This window comes from Amblyraja radiata, chromosome 9 (genome assembly GCF_010909765.2).
Source record: "Amblyraja radiata isolate CabotCenter1 chromosome 9, sAmbRad1.1.pri, whole genome shotgun sequence".
Taxonomy (NCBI): Eukaryota; Metazoa; Chordata; class Chondrichthyes; order Rajiformes; family Rajidae; genus Amblyraja; species Amblyraja radiata.
The window spans coordinates 32116238-32134899 of record NC_045964.1 but is presented as its reverse complement, the minus strand read 5'-3'; the positions used below and the strand labels follow the sequence as shown (position 1 = coordinate 32134899).

The window sequence follows — 18662 nt, the reverse complement described above, 5'->3', positions numbered from 1 at the left end:
AAAATCTATTCAGGATTTCCATTGTATGGGCAATGCCCTATTATTAGCTTTTAATATTTCTCCAGTATTAATGCTTCCCTGGAAACCAATCTGCATCTTTATATGTACAAATTTGGTATTACAGCAATATAAATGTGAGGTGTTGCACTTGGGGAAGTCAAAACAGGGCAGGACCTTCACAATGAATGGTCAGACCCTGGAGAGTATTGTAGAACAGAGGTATCTAGAAGTACAGGTACATACTGCAGCTGCATGAAAGTGGCGTGTTCAGAGACATCTTTGACTTTGGCACCAAGGAGGCAATATTTGTTAAGGTGCAACTTGTTTGACTTGTCAGATCCCAGAAACTATATCTAAATCTGAGAAAACTAAAGCCTTCCTTCTGATCTCTCTCTCCAACCCTATATTTATTCACGACATCCTCATCCATCTTTACTGAAGAAGGGTCTCGACATGAAACATCACCCATTGCTTTTCTCCAGAGATGGTGACTGTCCCGCTGAGTTACTCCAGCATTTTGTGTTTATCTTAGGCATCTGGTTATTCAGTTGGAAGATAAAGTGCTGTTCTTAGAACATGTTTTAACTTTGTTTGAGGCCATGGACAGAGGGATCATATTGGAAGTGGGATGGAGAAATAGTTACAGGAACTGGATACTCGGGATAACACTCAAGGACAAAAAATAGATGTCCCGCAACGTGGTCATCCTATTGACCAAATCTTAAGCCCTAAGGACAGAAATGATAAAGTGGGTGATAGCGTATGGGAAGAATCTGTGAGAAGGGGATTTGGTCAGGGTGGAAGAGGGGACTAGAATATGAAGAAGAAAAGGAAGGGAAGGTTTTGAAAGGTCATCAAGTTTAAAAATCTGTCCCTCTCTCCTTATGCTCTGAGTCTGGCCACATATGCCCAGCATTTTTTGTTTTAAAATTATTTAGTATTTTTGATAGTTGCAGTATTTCACTTTGTGGGGGAGAGGCATTACAGTGAATATGGTGGAAATTGCTTAATGGAGAAACTGTTGGGGTGGAAGCTTTGAAGTTGGAACAGAAATTTCTCTGTATGGTGGAAGTTGAAACGTTGAAGCATGTAAAACGTAGCAAATGCTGTTCTGTGCTCTACTGTCCAGAGGAGAACTGTGGTTGAGGGAAAAGGGAAACATTGCAGAAGTACTCGTGTGAATAGAGGAATAGAAATAAACCATTGTAGTTGGAAGGCAAACAGAAACTGAATCACAGAATCATTGGGTGGTGGGTACATGGAACAAGCCGCCAGAGGAGGCAATTGAGGCAGGTACTATAAACAACATTTAAATGACATATGGACAGATAATGGGTGGAAATCCTGGGGGGGGGGGGGGGGGGACCCATCCCCCCCATGTTTTGTGAAACATGTTGCAGCAAAACCGCCCGGGATTCCGGGAATGACTGAGGCTCTCAGGTGGGCTCACCTGCCCCGGGACTGGCTTCAGTTCCCAGGTCCCGAAAACTATTTGAAAAAAAAAAACGCCTGCGGGCCGGATGATTTTTGGTCAAGGGCCAGATCCAGCCCGTGGGCCGTAGGTTGCCGACCCCTGTCCTAGATGTTAGGCCTCATTGTGTCCAACCCCCCCATGTTTTAAAAGTGATTTCCGCCCATTATAGGAAAGGTTTAGAGAGATGTGCGCCAAACACAGACAAGTGGGACTAGTGGCGGTAGGGCATCTTGGCCAGCACAGACATGTTTTGCCAAAGGGCATGTTTCAGTGCTGGATGACTCTGTGTTCTTGCTGACGTCAAAGTGGAGGAGGGGAAGAGTATGGTCAGGCTTGCAGTGATGATAATTATTGGGCTTATAGTTTTGACTGGCTAATAAACTGATCCCTGAAGAGGGATCGAGAACTTGAGAAAGGAAAGAGTGCGATGTATCAAACACCACTGAAATTGGCAGCAATTAATGGTTCAATTACACTTTATTGTCACATGTACTTTGGAAATTCCTTTTTTGCATACAGTTCAGTAAGAATTTTACTATACTAGACCCAATCATACATAAGAGTGTAAGAATAGTAGATTGCACCAAGATGTAAATCAGGAATTCCAGCAATTCATAAATTAGATATTTTCCAATTAATATATTGCAAGGCTTACAATGTTTATCTGAGGTTAATAACTTGCAAGGTTTATCAAAAGGTTAATGACTGGCAAGGTTACTAAGTGTATCAGAAATTAAACTCCCCAGGAAGGCGACCGATGCTCAACGCTTGAAGTCGACCGCGGCATTTTAGCGACGCTCCCTGAAGGGAGAGGAAGGAGCCGAGGCTGCGCCTTGCGCCGCATTACGTGCCCGAGGGCCGGGCCGGGCCGGGACGGGAGAGGACGGGACGTGAGCGACCGCTACTCCGATCGGGCGCCGCCACAGCCTCTTCCGCTTGATCCCGGCGAAGGGAAGGCGGCGAGCCGGGACAAGGCCTGGTGAGTGCGGTGGGGGATGTGAGGCGAACGCGAGGCCTCTCGCTCCACTCGGCCGCGGCTCCAGGGGCCTAGCGCGGCGGCGGCGGCCTCGGCCTCAGCCGGCTTCCTGTCCGGCCTCGGAGGCGACGGGAGGCCGCCCACCCCGTGGGCCCCGGTACATCAGGCGTTTGGAGCCGACACACGGTCACGACCTTCGGCCCAGCGCCGGAGCCTGAGTCCGGGCCCAATGTCAGCGGGAGGCCGGGGCGGGAGGCCGGGGCAGCAGACACAGCCGAGCCGAGCCGAGCCCCGGGCTGGTGGTTAAATGGCGGCCGCGACCCAGGAGGGTGGGAGAGGAACATCGGGCTGTGGGTGTTTGAAGCAGCTGAACACTCCATGCTAACATTTGCTTTGCTTTCCATTAAGGTTTTTATGGACTAATCGTGAGTTGTCGGCCATCTCTCCCGTGATACTACATCTCCGCCAGTACTTTTAACTTCGAGAAGAACAGTGTGAAGGGGGAATATAACTACATATTGAAGCGGCCTCAGCATGGCCGATGTGGATCCCGATACGTTGTTGGAATGGCTGCAGATGGGCCAGGGCGACGAGAGGGACATGCAGCTGATAGCCTTGGAGCAGCTGTGTATGCTCCTTCTTATGTCCGATAATGTGGACCGTTGTTTTGAAACGTAAGTGAAATCTGACTGGCTGTTTGTTTTTGTTTATAATTCACTTTTACTATACGCCAAACTTCAAAGTTGTTTTTGTTTATAATTCACTCAAACTTCAACATTTATTTCAGTATTTTTTTAAAATCGTATTTGAAGGTTATTTCAGGGTAGTTTTGCACCTGGGAATATCAAAAATCTATTTAGCCTTGCTTTAAAATACTTTTTTCCCCTCAAAGGTTGATGGAAGCAGAGTTCCAAAGTCTCTTTTCTTCCAGAGTAAAAGTTCAGAGAAACATGGTGCGGTCAGTAGCGCTGCTGACTCAGTGTTCCCGAGACCTGGCTTCTTTCCTAACCACCAGTGTTGTGTTGTATGTGTGGAGTTTTACATATTCTCCCTGTGACCATGTGGTTTCGTCTGTGTGTTCCAGTTTCTTCCCACATCCTAAAGATGGATGGGTCGCTCAAATGCCCCTGATGTGTTCATGAGCAGTAACATTATGTGGGAGTTATTGGGAAGGTTGGAAAATAAAAAATATAGGATTAATATAGTAGTACCGAGTGGATGTTTGATGGTTGACGTGGGCTTGATGGATCAAAAGGCCTGTTTCCATGCTGTATGATTCTCTCAAAGAAGAGAAAACAAGACGATTAAAGCTATCAGAATTCTGTGTCGAAGGAAGTCTTCCTAATGTTTTTATGTTAAAAAAATACTGATACTTTGTTGTGCATGATTTGGTTGGTGTGGGAATGTTAAAAGCACTGTAAGAATAACCAAAACACAGCATTGCCTGAAATTATGAATTTATCTGGTCTCATTAAAATTTTGAAGTTGGTGAATTTTTTGGTGTAAAAACATTAAAATAAAACTAATTGAATGTTAAATGGCATTGTTTTAAACAAAAGATAGACACAAAAAGCTGGAGAAATTCAGTGGGACAAGCAGCATCTCTGGAGAGAAGGAATGGGTGACGTTTTGGGTCAAGACCCAGAGATGCTGGGTCTGTCATCAGTTTAAACAACCTTCTTACACATTGTTTTGAACAAGTCTTGCATGGGATATTCAACTTTCAACAGTATAGATGTTCACAAAATGTAGCTTCAGGTATTGTTTTCATTGCTGTTGAACCATGTTCATGTAGTCTGGGAAATCTTTATTAAATTAAGATTTATAGGAATATATTATGTAAATACAGAGAGCAGCAGCACCCAGTCGTAAAGTTGAAAAGCTTTGAATTTCATGAACTTTATCATTGCCTTAAGTATGCCTCCACTTCCTTTAGCCCATTGAGAAAAAGGATATTTAACATCGAAACATAGAAAATAGGTGCAGGAGTAGGCCATTCGGCCCTTCGAGCCAGCACCGCCATTCAATATGATCATGACTGATCATCCAAAATCAGTATCCCGTTCTGGCTTATCCCCATATCCCTTGATTCCCTTGGCCCTAAGCTAAATCTAACTCTTGAACACATCCAGTGAATTGGCCTCCACTGCCTTTTGTGGCAGAGAATTCCACAGATTCACAACTATCTGGGTGAAAACGTTTTTCCTCGTCTCAGTCCTAAATGGCCAATCCCCTTTTCTTAAACTGTGACCCCTGGTTGTGGACTCCCCCCAACATCGGAAATGTTTTTCCTGCATCTACCCTGTCCAATCCTCTAAGAATTTTAAATGTTTCTTTAAGATATCCTCTCATCCTTCTAAATTCCAGCGAATACAAGCCCAGTCGACCCATTCTTTCATCATACGTCAGTCCCGTCATACCGGGAATTAACCTGGTGAACCTACGCTGCACTCACTCAATAGCAATAATGCCCTTCCTCAAATGAGGAGACCAAATTTGCACACAATACTCCAGGTGCGGTCTCACCAGGGCCCAGTACAACTGCAGTAGGACCTCCTTTCTCCTAAACCCAAATCCTCTCGCATTCTTCACTGCCTGCTCTACCTGCATGCTTACTTTTAGTGGCCGGTGTACAAGCACACCCAGGTCTTGTTGCACCTCCCCTTCCCCTAATCTGACACTATTCAGATAATAATTTGCCTTCCTGTTCTTGCCACCAAATTGGATAATCTCACATTTATCCACATTATACTGCATCTGCCATGCTTTATGCCCTCTCGCCCAACCTATCCGAGTCACCCTGCAGCCTCATAGCATCCTCCTCACAGCTTTGTGTCATCTAGCAAACTTAGAGATCAAGATCTTGGGCCTGGCACAAATTTCATGGTGGAGGAGGGGGGAAGGGGAAGGGGTTGGTGGAGGGGAAGGGGGAAGGGGTTGGTGGAGGGGAGGGAGGAGGGGGGGATGATCCCACTGAAACTAGGTACATTAAGGCAATCCTCCAATCCATCGTAAGTTAAGCAAACCAAGATCACTGTCCCCTTCGAGGTCAACATCTCGAGTTGTGATTCTAATTAGATTTACCGTATTTCCCGGCAATGAAGACGCTATTTTTCCCCCTAAAATAAGCCCCAAAAATATACGCAGGCGACCTGGGAACTGCAGCAGACCTGGGGCAAGCGAGGTAATCTGGGCGCAACAGCCAGACCTGGGGCAAGCGAGCCGACCTGGCAACTGCAGCCATTCCCTGGGCACGCAGGCGACCTGGGAACTGCAGCCAGACCTGGGACAAGCGAGCCGACCTGGGCGCTACAGCTAGTCCTGTGGCACGCAGAGTAGCAAGTGCCTGGAGTGTGCTTCTGGGGATGGTGGTTGAAGCAGATACGTTAGTGACATTTAAAAGACTATTGGATAGATTTATGGAGGTAATGGAGGGATATTGGTTATGTGCTGGTAGATAAGTGATGGTCTTGGTATCATGTTCGACAGAGATATTGGGGGCCAAAGGGCCTGTTCCTGTGCTGTATTGAAAGTAAAAAATAAATATTGAGCAGTTCAAGCAGCATCTGTGGAAAGAGAAACTGAGTTAATGATTTAGGTTGAAGATCTTTTGTCAGAACTGGGAAGGAGACAAAAGTAGTTCGGACATTGACATCCTTCCTCAAACCTGTTCATCTCTTTTGTTCTTTTGGCCTTCCAGTGGAATTCAAGGATTTTGTTGAGTTGTTTATGGATTTCAACCTGGAAGAGTAAATATTTTTCTTCCACATATGGTGTCTGACCTGCTGAGTGTTTTCAGCATTGTCTTTTTTTATTTCAAAATTGATATGGGACGACAGGTTGGTTATGGAACGAATATTTCCTACAATTTTGGTGGAGGAGTTTTCAATATCCAGGGGAAACGGCCGCAGGATATTAACCAATGCGTTTTAGGCTGAAATAAGGATGGTGAGACAGTGGAGGACAGGAGAAAACGCCGGAGGGTGTGCACAAAGCTTATTTAAAACATTGGCAAAACCGCTAATGATTTCTGGTACTTCGTAATCTATGACTGCTCAAGTGGAGGAGGAATATTCAGGAGAGCAGCAAAAATTTTCAATCGTTGCATTAGGTCCAGCAAATTGGTGGAAAGAGAACATCACCTCCATCAGTTACTAAAGGCCCTGTCCCACTTACGTGTCCTTGGCACGCAAATTACGCGACCTCGTGGTCGCGTTGAGGCGCACGGGCATCGTATGGTGTCGGCTGCGTGCCCTGGGAATGGCTGCAGTTGCCAGGTCGGCCGCGCGGGGCCGGTCCCACTGAGAAGCGCGGAGGGGATGTAGTTGTGCGTGACATCGCTGAGGTCGCGTAATTTGCGTGCCAAGGACATGTAAGTGGGACAGGCCCTTAACTCTCCTGTCCATTGAATTGGCACCAACACCTGATCCGTGGAAGAGTCTGCAGTTCCTGTGTTGACCTCATAAGCCACCATAGAACTGGAGTGCAGGCACGTGCCGTGAGTAATTAGTCAGGGTAGGCAGTGGCTTTTAAAAATCTTGAAAACCGCGCATACTTCCGCGTTTTAAATGTACTGCGGATGAAAGGCACGGGAGAATTATGCCTCCCTAAGAGATTGATCTCTTACGGAAGCATAATTCTGCCGTGCCTTTACTATTTATGACCATTTTATATATGTTATATATATTTTATATATATTTTATATATATAAAATAATGACCATTTTATAATTTTAGTCAGGGTCGGCACGTGCCTGCTGGAGTGTAAGCAAGCTATCTATCATATAAAGAGACTGGTGAAGATGAGAGGAAGAAAATGCTGTATCCCATTGCAGAGGTGCCTAAAACGAGAGGGCATAGGTTTGGGGTAAGAAGATTTATAGAGGAGATCTGAGGAAGAACATTTTCACCTCATGGCGGTTGGAATCTGAAATATTCTGCCTGAGCAGATGGTGGAGGTACACTCACAACAGTTAAGTAGCATTGATATAAGCACATGATTTCCAAGGTATTGATGGCTATGGACCATTAATTAATGTAATTAGTAGAGATGTGTACATACTGGTTAGCATGAATCTAAAGGTTTTTTTTTCTGTGCTATCTCAAAGCCCTGCAAAATTGGTGTATGATGGTTGCCTTCTGTACCATTCATGCATTTTTTTTTCTGAAATGGGTCATTTGTACTGTTTAGCATTCCCCAGAATATACTTTTTTCTGACGTATGGTATGAAGGGATCTCTGGAGAAAATGGTTATTAAGAAGAGTTGGCAGTAAACGTAATTAACTTAAAAAGAACTCTGAATTTGTACCTCGCTCCAGAGACTTGAGCATACAGTGGATGTCTATACCAATATGACAGTGCAGAGCTGTTCTTCTGAAATGTCATTCTGCAGATGGGTAAATGAAACCCAGACTTCTTTGGTACTGGTGTGGATATAACATGTAGATGGTATGATACTCGAGTACTTTTCCCTCTACCAAAACCACAAAAACAAACTCACTCAATTCTTACTTTTTTTAAATATTATATCTTGTTATGAGGTGGCTGCTTTGGTTTCTTATTTAAACTTTTTGGTGAGGCCTAAATGCCCTGAGGACTCGAGAGCTACTGTATAAATAGGCATTTGTTCTTTCCTTTTAGTATTTTTATGTCGGATGGAATTCGCCTGATAATTAGAAAATTCTTTTGTATCCTCCAGGATTTGGGTTGGAGTATACAGACTATTGGTTGTTGATAAAACAAACATTGATGAAATCTCATAAGTATACAATTTCATCTAGATAGTTCATGCTTTGTTAATTCAGAGCTGCCCCTGCCATCTCCACTGTATTTTGCTCTACCTCTCCTTTTTAAGACTATTATGAAAAGTTTTGGGAATTTCTTTCTTGGGCCCCATATCTCTGAAGTGTATTGTTCCATATTTGAATATGCTATTAGTACGTCTTTGCATTGGAGAGCCAACAGTTTTACTGAATTGTTTCATCCATTTAGATCTCCAAATAATAATCAGTATTGACTAATCACTTTTTTTTGCTCAGCATTTCACCAATGGCTTCAAGACTATAAAAATAATTGTAATGAGTTGGTAATCATTTTAAAAACGTTTTCTAACTTTTAGCGTTAAAAGAACAATGACAATCGAGTGGAGATTATTACCATGTTTATTACATTGGTTGCCTTGAGGGAGTGGTCTATTTGCTTATTCCATTTGACTCCTTGTTTGGCCTCTTCAAAAATAGATGAGCAACTTATTTCCCGAGAACTAGATAAATATTTCTAGAGTTGGCAGGAATGTAGCAAGCTATGCACAATGATTTAGAATCCATTGCAAAATACTTCTCATTCCAAACTAGACTAGCACTACCCAAAAAGGATTTTGGTACACGGGTATTCTGAAGGTAATTGCTGTTTAACACTTGAAGGGCAATTATGTTTGAGTAGTAGAACATTTCCTTGGGCAAGTCGCACAATTTTACAATAGAATTTATACTCACAATCAAAATGCTGTGGGAATTGCAAATCTGAGACTAAATTGAAAATACTGGATACAACTAAACAAATGTGAACAAAACCTTTGAACTGATAAGTAGTGACGAGGAACAAATTTAAAGCAAATACAAAGCCAGGTGAAAAAAATTGAGGTCAATAGTGATTAATATAATTCAAATATGAGTTCACGACAAAGGAATTTGATAAACAAAAGATGATTCCAGAGGTGGTATAACTCGTTATTGCAGAATAAAGATGCAGCTGTAAAAAAGGATCTAATTCAGTTGTGATAGCTCGAATTTTATTTAACAATCTAGTAATGATAAAAAAGTTGAAGACAGTCATATTATAATTAACACTGTATATGTTACCCTTCAATTTTGTTGGATTTTTTGAAATTCAAATTATTATGTAGAACATCACAATTCCAAATTTGGGTACTTTTTAAAACGCAAGGAACTGCTGATGCTGGCTTACAAATAAAGACACAAAATGCTGGAGTAACTCAGTGGGTTAGGCAGCATCGAAGAATATCGATAGTGACTTTTCAGATTGGGATCCTTTAGATTGATTGAAGTGGGGGAGAGAAAGCTGGAAGGGGGGGGTGAAACGGGGTGAAACGGGGGACAAAGGCAAACAAGTAATGGGTGCGTTGAGGTGAGTGGGGTTTTGATTGGCAAAGGATGGACAAAGGTCAGAGATGTGAAGAAAACAAGAGGAGATAAGGGCTTGTAGCGGAGGAGGCCCAGGTCAGAGAGGTCAGCCTGGGTAGACACAAAATGCTGGATTAACTCAGCGGGTCAGGCAGCATCTCCAGAGATGCTGCCTGACCCGCTGAGTTATTCCAGCATTTTGTGTCTATCTGCAGTTCCTTCCTGCACACAAGGTCAGTGTGGAAATGGGAGTTAAAATGATTGACAACCAGGATATCCAGCAGGGCTTGGCTGACTGAGCTCAAGGGTACATTTTTTTATTTTGGGGAGATTCACATTATAGAGCACCTCTCACGATCTTAAGATCCCTCAAAACTGCTTTCTAGCCCAAAAATTACTTCGCTGTTAACATCTGGAAAGTGCAGCATGCAATTCCAACAAGAGAAAAATATAATGTTAATCAACCAGGTTTTTTAGTTGCTTGTCAAGAGACAGCATTGTAAGCATTCCTGTTCTTTGGAAATCACTGAGGGATTGTTCACATTCTCCTGAGAGTACAGATAGGACCTTGATTTAAAATCCCATCTACGTCCTCTTTGAGAAAGCAAAATGTCATTAACTTGTTTATTGCGATTTCATGGCAATGCAGAATTATATAATGTTGAAAATGCATAGCATGGAACTATGAATAAATTTTTAAAACATTTATTTTTAATTGTTAGGGAGGATATGACCACAGGAAATATTTTAAACAAGTTGTAAGAGGTTAGCCAAATTAAAAAGTTGGGCCTATTAAGGATCCTATGGTTGTGGAAGTAACTGAAATATAAAAATAATACTTTGTAAGGAAAAGTGTGAATTGTAAGTTGTATTCAAATGGAGAAAGTTATAGATAGGATGGGAATTGAGAATAGACAAAAAATGCTGGAGTATCTCAGCAGGACAGGCAGCATCTCTAGAGAGAAGGTATGGGTGATGTTTCGGGTCGAGACCCTTCTGACCGATGTCAGGGGAGAGGGTGGTACACAGATAAGGGTGTGAAAACAGGACCAAAGGAATGCAGATCAAGGAAAATGTAGAAGATCATTGTTGGTTGGGAGAAGGTAACAACAAGGCAAACAGATAAAATGTAGTCTTATAGTAAGACGGGTCGGAAAACTGGGAAGGGGGAGGGATGGAGAGGGAGGGAAAGCAAGGGTTACTTGAAGTTAGAGGTCAATGTTCATACTGCTGGGGTGTAAGCTGCCCAAGCGAAATATGAGGCGTTGTTCCTCCAATTTTCATTGGGCCTCACTCTGACAATGGAAGAGGCCCAGTACATAAAGGTAGGAATGGGAGGGGGAGTTAGTGTTTAGCAACCGGGAGATCAGGTTGATTTAGGCAGACTGAGCGGAGGTGTTCAGTGAATCGATCGCCGTGCCTGAGCTTGGTCTCACCGATATATAGGAGTCCACACCTGGAACAGCAGATACAGTGGATGAGGTTGGAAGAGGTGCAATAGGAATTGAGAATTCACATCAAAGATATGAGCATCAGAAGAAACTTGCATTGTTGCTGAAAAAAGCAAAGTTGAAAATCACAGACATTACATGCAACTCGTTAATCCTCAATGTATGCATAAATACGATACTATAGAACTCTATTCATCCCCGGAGGTAAATTGGTAAATTGGTCTGACAACAGTCGCTACACACAACAAGGTATAGAAAATGTGAAAACAAAAAGAAAAAGACAAGCGTCTGTTGGCTGGCTGCTGTGTGCACAGCGCCTTAACCAGAACAAACAAACAAACTCAGGCTTATCCCCTGGACAGAGGATTCTTATGGGCCTGTCCTACTTAGGTGACTTTTTAGGCGACTGCAGGAGACTATGCAGTCACCACCTGTTCGGGGGTGGTTGCCGGGTAGTCGTCTTCATGGTCATGAGGAGTTCCGCATTCTGGGAACTAGTCGCGGCCTCATTATGGTCGCCGCAAATTTCTCAGCATGTTGAAAAATTAGCGGCAACCAGAATGAAGTCGCCATGGAGAGCAGCGAGAATTCTCATGCTGTAGGTACAGTGGTAGTGGGTCGCCAGAAGGTCGAAGGTTGTCGTAGGTTGTAGCTGGTGCTGACCGGTGAATTTCATTGGCTCATTGGGGGGGAAAAAAAACGTAAGCAGTAGTTTTCAGAACCAAGGACCGACCGGTAATGTTAATGTCCGCCGAGCTTCACAGCCATGTATCTCTGGCTTCTTAAAAATTGTCTCCACTCCTTCTCTCCCGCCTCTTTTAAAGGACATACATGACCCTTCCCGTTCACCGTCTTAATTACAGCGCCAAACTTCCTGTTCATCATAGTGTGTGTGTCTGTATCACATTGGCTTTGCACCGTGTGAATTTCACTCGGACAGTGCTCCCCCTGCTTGCCCTGTCCCCCGCCTGCATAACGGCCTGGTGAAGGAAGGTGTGTGTGTGTGTATTTGTGTTTGTGTCCGTTCGGAGAGTCGCTGTTCCAGTAACGTTGCTTTCAGGCGACTGCCGGCGACGTGACAGGCCCTACTGTGCCTGACCCCACAGGTGTAACGTTCTTGCCTGGCCAATTCCAGAACAGATTCCACTGATATCTTCTTGCACTCATACTTTAAATAAACATAGATTATTTAGCATTTGGTCAGAGATTATTATAATTGAACTTTGCCTTCTTGTCTTTTGCCCAATTGTTGATTTTTCAGCATTGTTTGTAATCAGTTTAGTTACTAATTTCTCACTGGTGCTCCCAGAAGAACCTGCAAACAAAATACACCAGGATGGCAACTTTATTTGCAATGTAAATAGCTTTATTTACAATCGTCAAAAATCCAGTGTACACGCACACACTCCCACAATGCCCCCAAGCCGATGTAGTTCAGAGCTAGTGCTTCCACCTAAAAAAATTTTTTTCCTGAAATAGAATCCCAGATTTCCTGGAATTTGATGGTATTTCCTGAAATTTTCAAAAATGCTTCCTGCGTACTATTTGTTGTTGTTTTTCTTTCGCGGGCACACATTAACTACACAAAGAAGAACAGGGCAAAACAGATCTATGTAACGACACCGCATCTACCTGCTTCTGTTACTCACTTGTACAATGTTATGCAAGGCGTTATGCACTGTACGCATATATGATGTAGCCTAGCCTGCATGGTATGCATATTGTGTGTTCAGTGCAGTGTGTGCCTGGAAAACAGTGTCACAAAGAACTTAATACAACAATCAATCAAATTATTTATTTGTCACATGCAACAATTAAGGTACAGTGAAATGTGAGTTACCATACAGCCTCTAATCAGCCTCAAACTAAACTATTGGGTTGTGACGGCTCTTTCCCTCTTCCACATCCTCCTTCCCACTCCCTCCCTCTCCCTCCACCATCTCTCCCTCTGTTCCCTCTCTCCTCCCCTACCCCTCACTCCCTCCCCTCCTTCTTTCCTCCCCCTCTCTCTCTCCCCTCCCCTCCCCCTCTCTCTCCCCTCTCTCTCCCCTCCCTCTCCCCTCCCCTCCCCCTCTCTCTCCCCTGCCCTCCCCCTCTCTCTCCCCTCCCCTCCACTCTCCCCCCTCCTCTCTCCCCTCTCTCCCCCTCTCTCTCCCCCCTATGCCCCTCTCTCCACCTCCCCTCCCCTCTCTCTCTCTCCCTCCCCCTCTCTCTCCCCCCTCCCCCTCTCTCTCCCCCCTCTCTGTCCCCCTCTCTCTTCCCCTCTCTCCCCTCCCCCTCTCTCTCCCCTCCCCCTCTTTATCTCCCACCCCCTTCCCCCCTCTCTCTCTCCCACCCCCCTTCCCCTCCTCTCACCTCCCTCCCTCGCAGCGTTGGAGGGCCCGTGGCGGGGGGGAGAGGCGAGGGCCCGGCCGGAGCGGTGCCTGGTGTCTGGTCACGGCTGCTGCCAGGACTAGGTTCAGAGTCGGTCGTTCCCACTCCCGCCTGGCGACGGGAGGACGGTCTCCCCTCTACCGATGGACCCGCTCCCTGGACGCCAGGCTGACCGGCGGCGAGGCTCCGACGCCACGGATAGAGGTGATGGACCGGGCGGGCAGATACCCCTGTTAAAAAACAGACTCCCCCTCCCCCAACGCAATATTCTACGGCTCCACTCACCCAAACGAGGCGTCGAGGCGATGTATGATTGTGTGTAGTGAAAATGGTGGTGATCTGATCCCGCCCAGGCCCATTGCGCACGCGCGGGGAGACGGCGCCATTTTGCATCCCTACCGCGTCACCGGCCTCCCCAACTGCGCAGGCGCGGATGGTCGCAAATATATATTTCCCCCCAAATCATCCCGCGGGCCAGATTTCCCGAAATTATTTAATTTCCCTAAAATTACCCAAAGACAATCATAATTTTCCGAATTTCGGGTAATTTCCTTCAAATTGGAAACACTGTTCAGAGTTTATTTGGAGGTTGTAGTGTTTAATAAGCCTGATGGCTGTTGGGAAGCAGATGTCCTTGAATCTGGACATTAGTTTTCAGGCTACTTATCTAATAGGTTACTGTCTAATTTTTCTTTCCACAGCTTGTATTTCATTCGAAATCTTATTTTATGTATGTTGCTACGAGTGGGCAAGGTAACTAATTTCTAATTATAAAAAAGCTTGACCTAGTTCATCAATTGTGTAAGTTGGCAGGTCTTGTTGACTGAGCAACTTCCTGCTGGGGCAGGAATGGATCTGCCCGTAGGTCTGAATTGCCTTCCGACCCATGTTGACTCGTCAGTCGCAGCACCTGCGACATATGATTGTGAAAATAACCCAATGTCATACTGACTGACCTTTGCTTGAGAACAGGTCTTGTTTTGGACATTGGAAGGATTTTGTATTGTTCACAATCATATGCTGATAAGCCACAGGAGCAGAATTTGGCCAGTCGGCCCATCGATTCTACTCTGCCAGTCAATCCGATCTATCTTTCCCTCTCAACCCCATTCTTTTGCCTTCTCCCCATAATCCTTGACACCCTTACTAATCAGGAATCTGTCAATCTCCGCCTCAAAAATACCCAATGACTTGGCCTCCACAGCCGTCTCTTGCAGTGAATTCCACAGATTCACCAGCCTCTCACAATATTGTACTGTTTAGTGGAAAGATCTCTGACTTAGCTCAACACCACTCTTGATTCTGAGTCAGAGAGTTCCCTCTGAGTTCCCTTCCCATGATTTGAATCGGGTCAAGACTTTACTGCAGTTCATAGTGTGTCAAGTACTATTGGAAGTGCAGACTTTGCAAAAGATATTGAACTTTGGCACCCTGTTTACTTTCTTGGATAAATATAAAAAATTGCATGGTATAGTTCTGTAGAGCAGTTGAATTATTGTAATTTCTTCGCATTTTTCCCTGGCTCCACATTTCTAAAAGAGATTGTCTGGCCATTACCATATTGCTCATTGTGGAGTTTGCTCTGTCAGCATTTGCTGTTGTTTTAGCAGTTACATTTTAAAAAATTCATTGGTGGTGAAGTACTTTGGGATGATCTGAAAAGGATCTGAAAGGCTTTTATAAATTGAATTTGTTTTCTCATTGATAATGTAGTATAGTGATTGTGGAGGGCATGAGACTACAAAGTGATACAGGTACTTTAAATGAATGGACAGAGACTTAGCAAATCAAGTATAATGTGGGAGAATGTGAAATTGGTCATTTTAGCAACAACAAAAAAGGAAGAAGCTTAATGTGCTTCATTTAATAAGGGCATGGACCTATCTCCCCCTCTCTCCCCCTCTCTCTCCCTCCACCCCTCTCTCCTCCCATCTCCCTAAACCCCCCACCCCTCCCCTAACCCCCCCTCTCAGCTCCCTCCACCCCTCTCTCCTCCCATCTCTCTCTCTCCCCACCCTCCCCTCCACCCCCCTCTTCCTCTGTCTTGCCCTTCTGTCTCTGCCCCTCTCTCTCTGTCTCCCCCCATTCTCTCTCTCCCCACTCTCTCTCTGCCCTCACTCTCTACCCCCCCCCCCCTCTCTTAATAATATTAATATAATATCAAGGGGGGGGGTAGTTAGCATGTGTGTGGGGGTGGTTAGTGCATGTGACGCCGCATGCCGCCCACCCCACCCCACCGCAACCGGGCGTTGAAGGAACAGACCCAACGGGCCTGCACTTGGTCTAGTATATATATATATATATTATAGAAAGAATAAATAAATTGTTTAGCACACTGTTTGTTTCCACACCATGCTCTTCCGATCAGCTACAAACTCGATCTTCTGCCACCCCACATTTCAGTTTCCAACTTCCTATTTTAATTTCGTGACAGTTCTATCAGAAAAAAGCATGTTTGTGATGTTCACTAATATTATTCAGACATTACATTTTAATTTTAATTTCAAGAATTGGTAGATTCAAATGTATACTGTTTGAGGAACTGGAAAATCCATGTTAATAGAATCCTGTGGGCACCAAAGGAAGAACACATTTTGCATTAAGTGCCTGCTATTTTTTATTTGTTTTAGAAACATAGAAAATAGGTGCAGGAGTAGGCCATTCGGCCCTTCGAGCCTGCACCGCCATTCAATATAATCATGGCTGATCATCCAACTCAGTATCCTGTACCTGCCTTCTCTCCATACCCCCTGATCCCTTTAGCCACAAGGGCCACATCTAACTCCCTCTTAAATATAGCCAATGAACTGGCCTCAACTACCTTCTGTGGCAGAGAATTCCAGAGATTCACCACTCTCTGTGTTAAAAATGTTTTCCTCATCTCGGTCCTAAAAGATTTCTCCCTTATCCTTAAACTGTGACCCCTTGTTCTGGACTTCCCCAACATTGGGAACAATCTTCCTGCATCTAGCCTGTCCAACCTCTTAAGAATTTTGTAAGTTTCTATAAGATCCCCCCTCAATCTTCTAAATTCTAGCGAGTACAAGCCGAGTCTATCCAGTCTTTCTTCATATGAAAGTCCTGACATCCCAGGAATCAGTCTGGTGAACCTTCTCTGTACTCCCTCTATGGCAAGAATGTCTTTCCTCAGATTAGGAGACCAAAACTGTACGCAATACTCCAGGTGTGGTCTCACCAAGACCCTGTACAACTGCAGTAGAACCTCCCTGCTCCTATACCCAAATCCTTTTGCTATGAATGCTAACATACCATTCGCTTTCTTCACTGCCTGCTGCACCTGCATGCCTACTTTTAATGACTGGTGTACCATGACACCCAGGTCTCGTTGCATCTCCCCTTTTCCTAATCAGCCACCATTCAGATAATAGTCTACTTTCCTGTTTTTGCCGCCAAAGTGGATAACCTCACATTTATCCACATTATACTGCATCTGCCATGCATTTGCCCACTCACCCAGCCTATCCAAGTCACCTTGCAGCCACCTAGCATCCTCCTCACAGCTAACACTGCCCCCCAGCTTCGTGTCATCCGCAAACTTGGAGATGTTGCATTCAATTCCCTTGTCCAAATCATTAATATATATTGTAAATAGCTGGGGTCCCAGCACTGAACCTTGCGGTACCCCACTAGTCACTGCCTGCCATTGTGAAAAGGACCCGTTTACTCCTACTCTTTGCTTCCTGTCTGCCAGCCAGTTCTCTATCCACATCAATATTGAACCCCCAATACCGTGTGCTTTAAGTTTGTATACTAATCTCTTATGTGGGACCTTGTCGAAAGCCTTCTGAAAGTCCAGATATTAGATTAGATTAGATAGATATAATTTATTGCCACACAGCCAGGCTGGTGGAAATTTGGGTTGTCTGCAGCGATACAATAATAAAGAACACACAACCACAATAAAACTGTAACACAAACATCCACCACAGCATTCATCACTGTGGTGGAAGGCACAAAATTTGGCCAGTCCTCCTCCATTTCCCCCCCGTGGTCAGGACCAGAGTCCAGAGTCAGTCCAGGATCGGCTCTTCCTCACCGGAGACCGCGGCTTTAAGTTGTTGTAGGCCGCAGGCCGGCGGTCAAGATTTAAAGTCCCCGCCGCAGCCAGAAGCACCGTAGACTGCAGGGCCGGCGGTCGAAGCTCCCCTCCAGGGGTGATGGTAAGTCCATGCCGGACCCGCGGTAGAAGTCGGCCGCGGGCCGGCAGTGATGGCTACTTCTTCCCCCGGGTCCCCCACGAGGGATGCCGGGCTGTAGACGCCGCACCAGCTGGAGCTCTGCAGACCGCGGCTTCAGGCTGCTGGCTGCCCCGGGTCAGCGAAACGGAGCGCTCCCCTCCAGCGAGGGCTCACCCGCTCCATGCCGAGAGTCCACGCTGCGCCCGCCGCTGAAGCCCCGGGCGCGTCTCCGGGAAAGGCCGCGTCGATCCTTGATGTTAGGCCACGGGGGAGGCGACCTGGAAAAACTCGCCTCTCCATGGAGGAGGCGACCGAAGCGGTTTCCCCCTTACCCCCCCACACCACCCCCCACACAAAGCACACAAAGAAACATTAAATACAGACTTTAAAACATACTAAAAAAATAAAAAAAGTTGAAAAACTGACGAGCTGCATGACATGGCTGCTGCCAGAGCAGCGCCCCCTATAACACATCCACTGGTTCTCCCTTATCCACTCTACTAGTTACATCCTCGAAAAATTCTATAAGATTCGTCAGACATGATTTACCTTTCATAAATCCATGCTGACTTTGTCCAATGATTTCACCACTTTCCAAATGTGCTGCTATCCCATCTTTAATAACTGATTCTAGCAGTTTCCCCACTACCGATGTTAGACTAACTGGTCTGTAATTCCCCGTTTTCTCTCTCCCCTTTTTAAAAAGTGGGGTTACATTAGCTACCACTCCAATCCTCAGGAACTACTCCAGAATCTAAAGAGTTTTGAAAAATTATCACTAATGCTGTTTGTTCTGTTTCCTCATTTATGTTAGCGTGTTTAAAGTTTATTAATATACGATGCCTAGTTTTTATTAAAATGCAAGTAAGTAAAGAATTATTCAATTAAAATGTGCATGAATCATAAATAATGGGATTCATTGTCATATAAATAGAGTAGAACATACTAGTGTGAAAATACCAATACATCTATTCTTCTTTGTTGCATCCAGATAGAAATCTCCTTGACTTTTCAGGTGACAAATATAGGTTCTGGTTCATGTGAAGT

At 44.8% G+C, this 18662-nt stretch overlaps 1 protein-coding gene across 6 annotated transcripts in view; it reads left to right on the top strand.

Moving 5' to 3' along the window:
* Positions 1 to 2270: 2270 nt before the first annotated feature.
* hectd1 (HECT domain E3 ubiquitin protein ligase 1) overlaps positions 2271 to 18662 on the top strand; it is an 85189-nt gene continuing 68797 nt past the window's right edge. For 3 of the 6 annotated variants that reach the window (XM_033027005.1, XM_033027009.1, XM_033027003.1), the window contains exons 1-2: positions 2271 to 2453; positions 2859 to 3124. In XM_033027005.1, coding sequence (XP_032882896.1) covers positions 2985 to 3124 — 140 coding nt within the window. In that variant the 5' untranslated portion in view covers positions 2271 to 2453; positions 2859 to 2984. The remainder of the gene's footprint in view (positions 2454 to 2858; positions 3125 to 18662) is intronic. The other 3 variants (XM_033027007.1, XM_033027006.1, XM_033027004.1) reach the window with 1 other exon arrangement.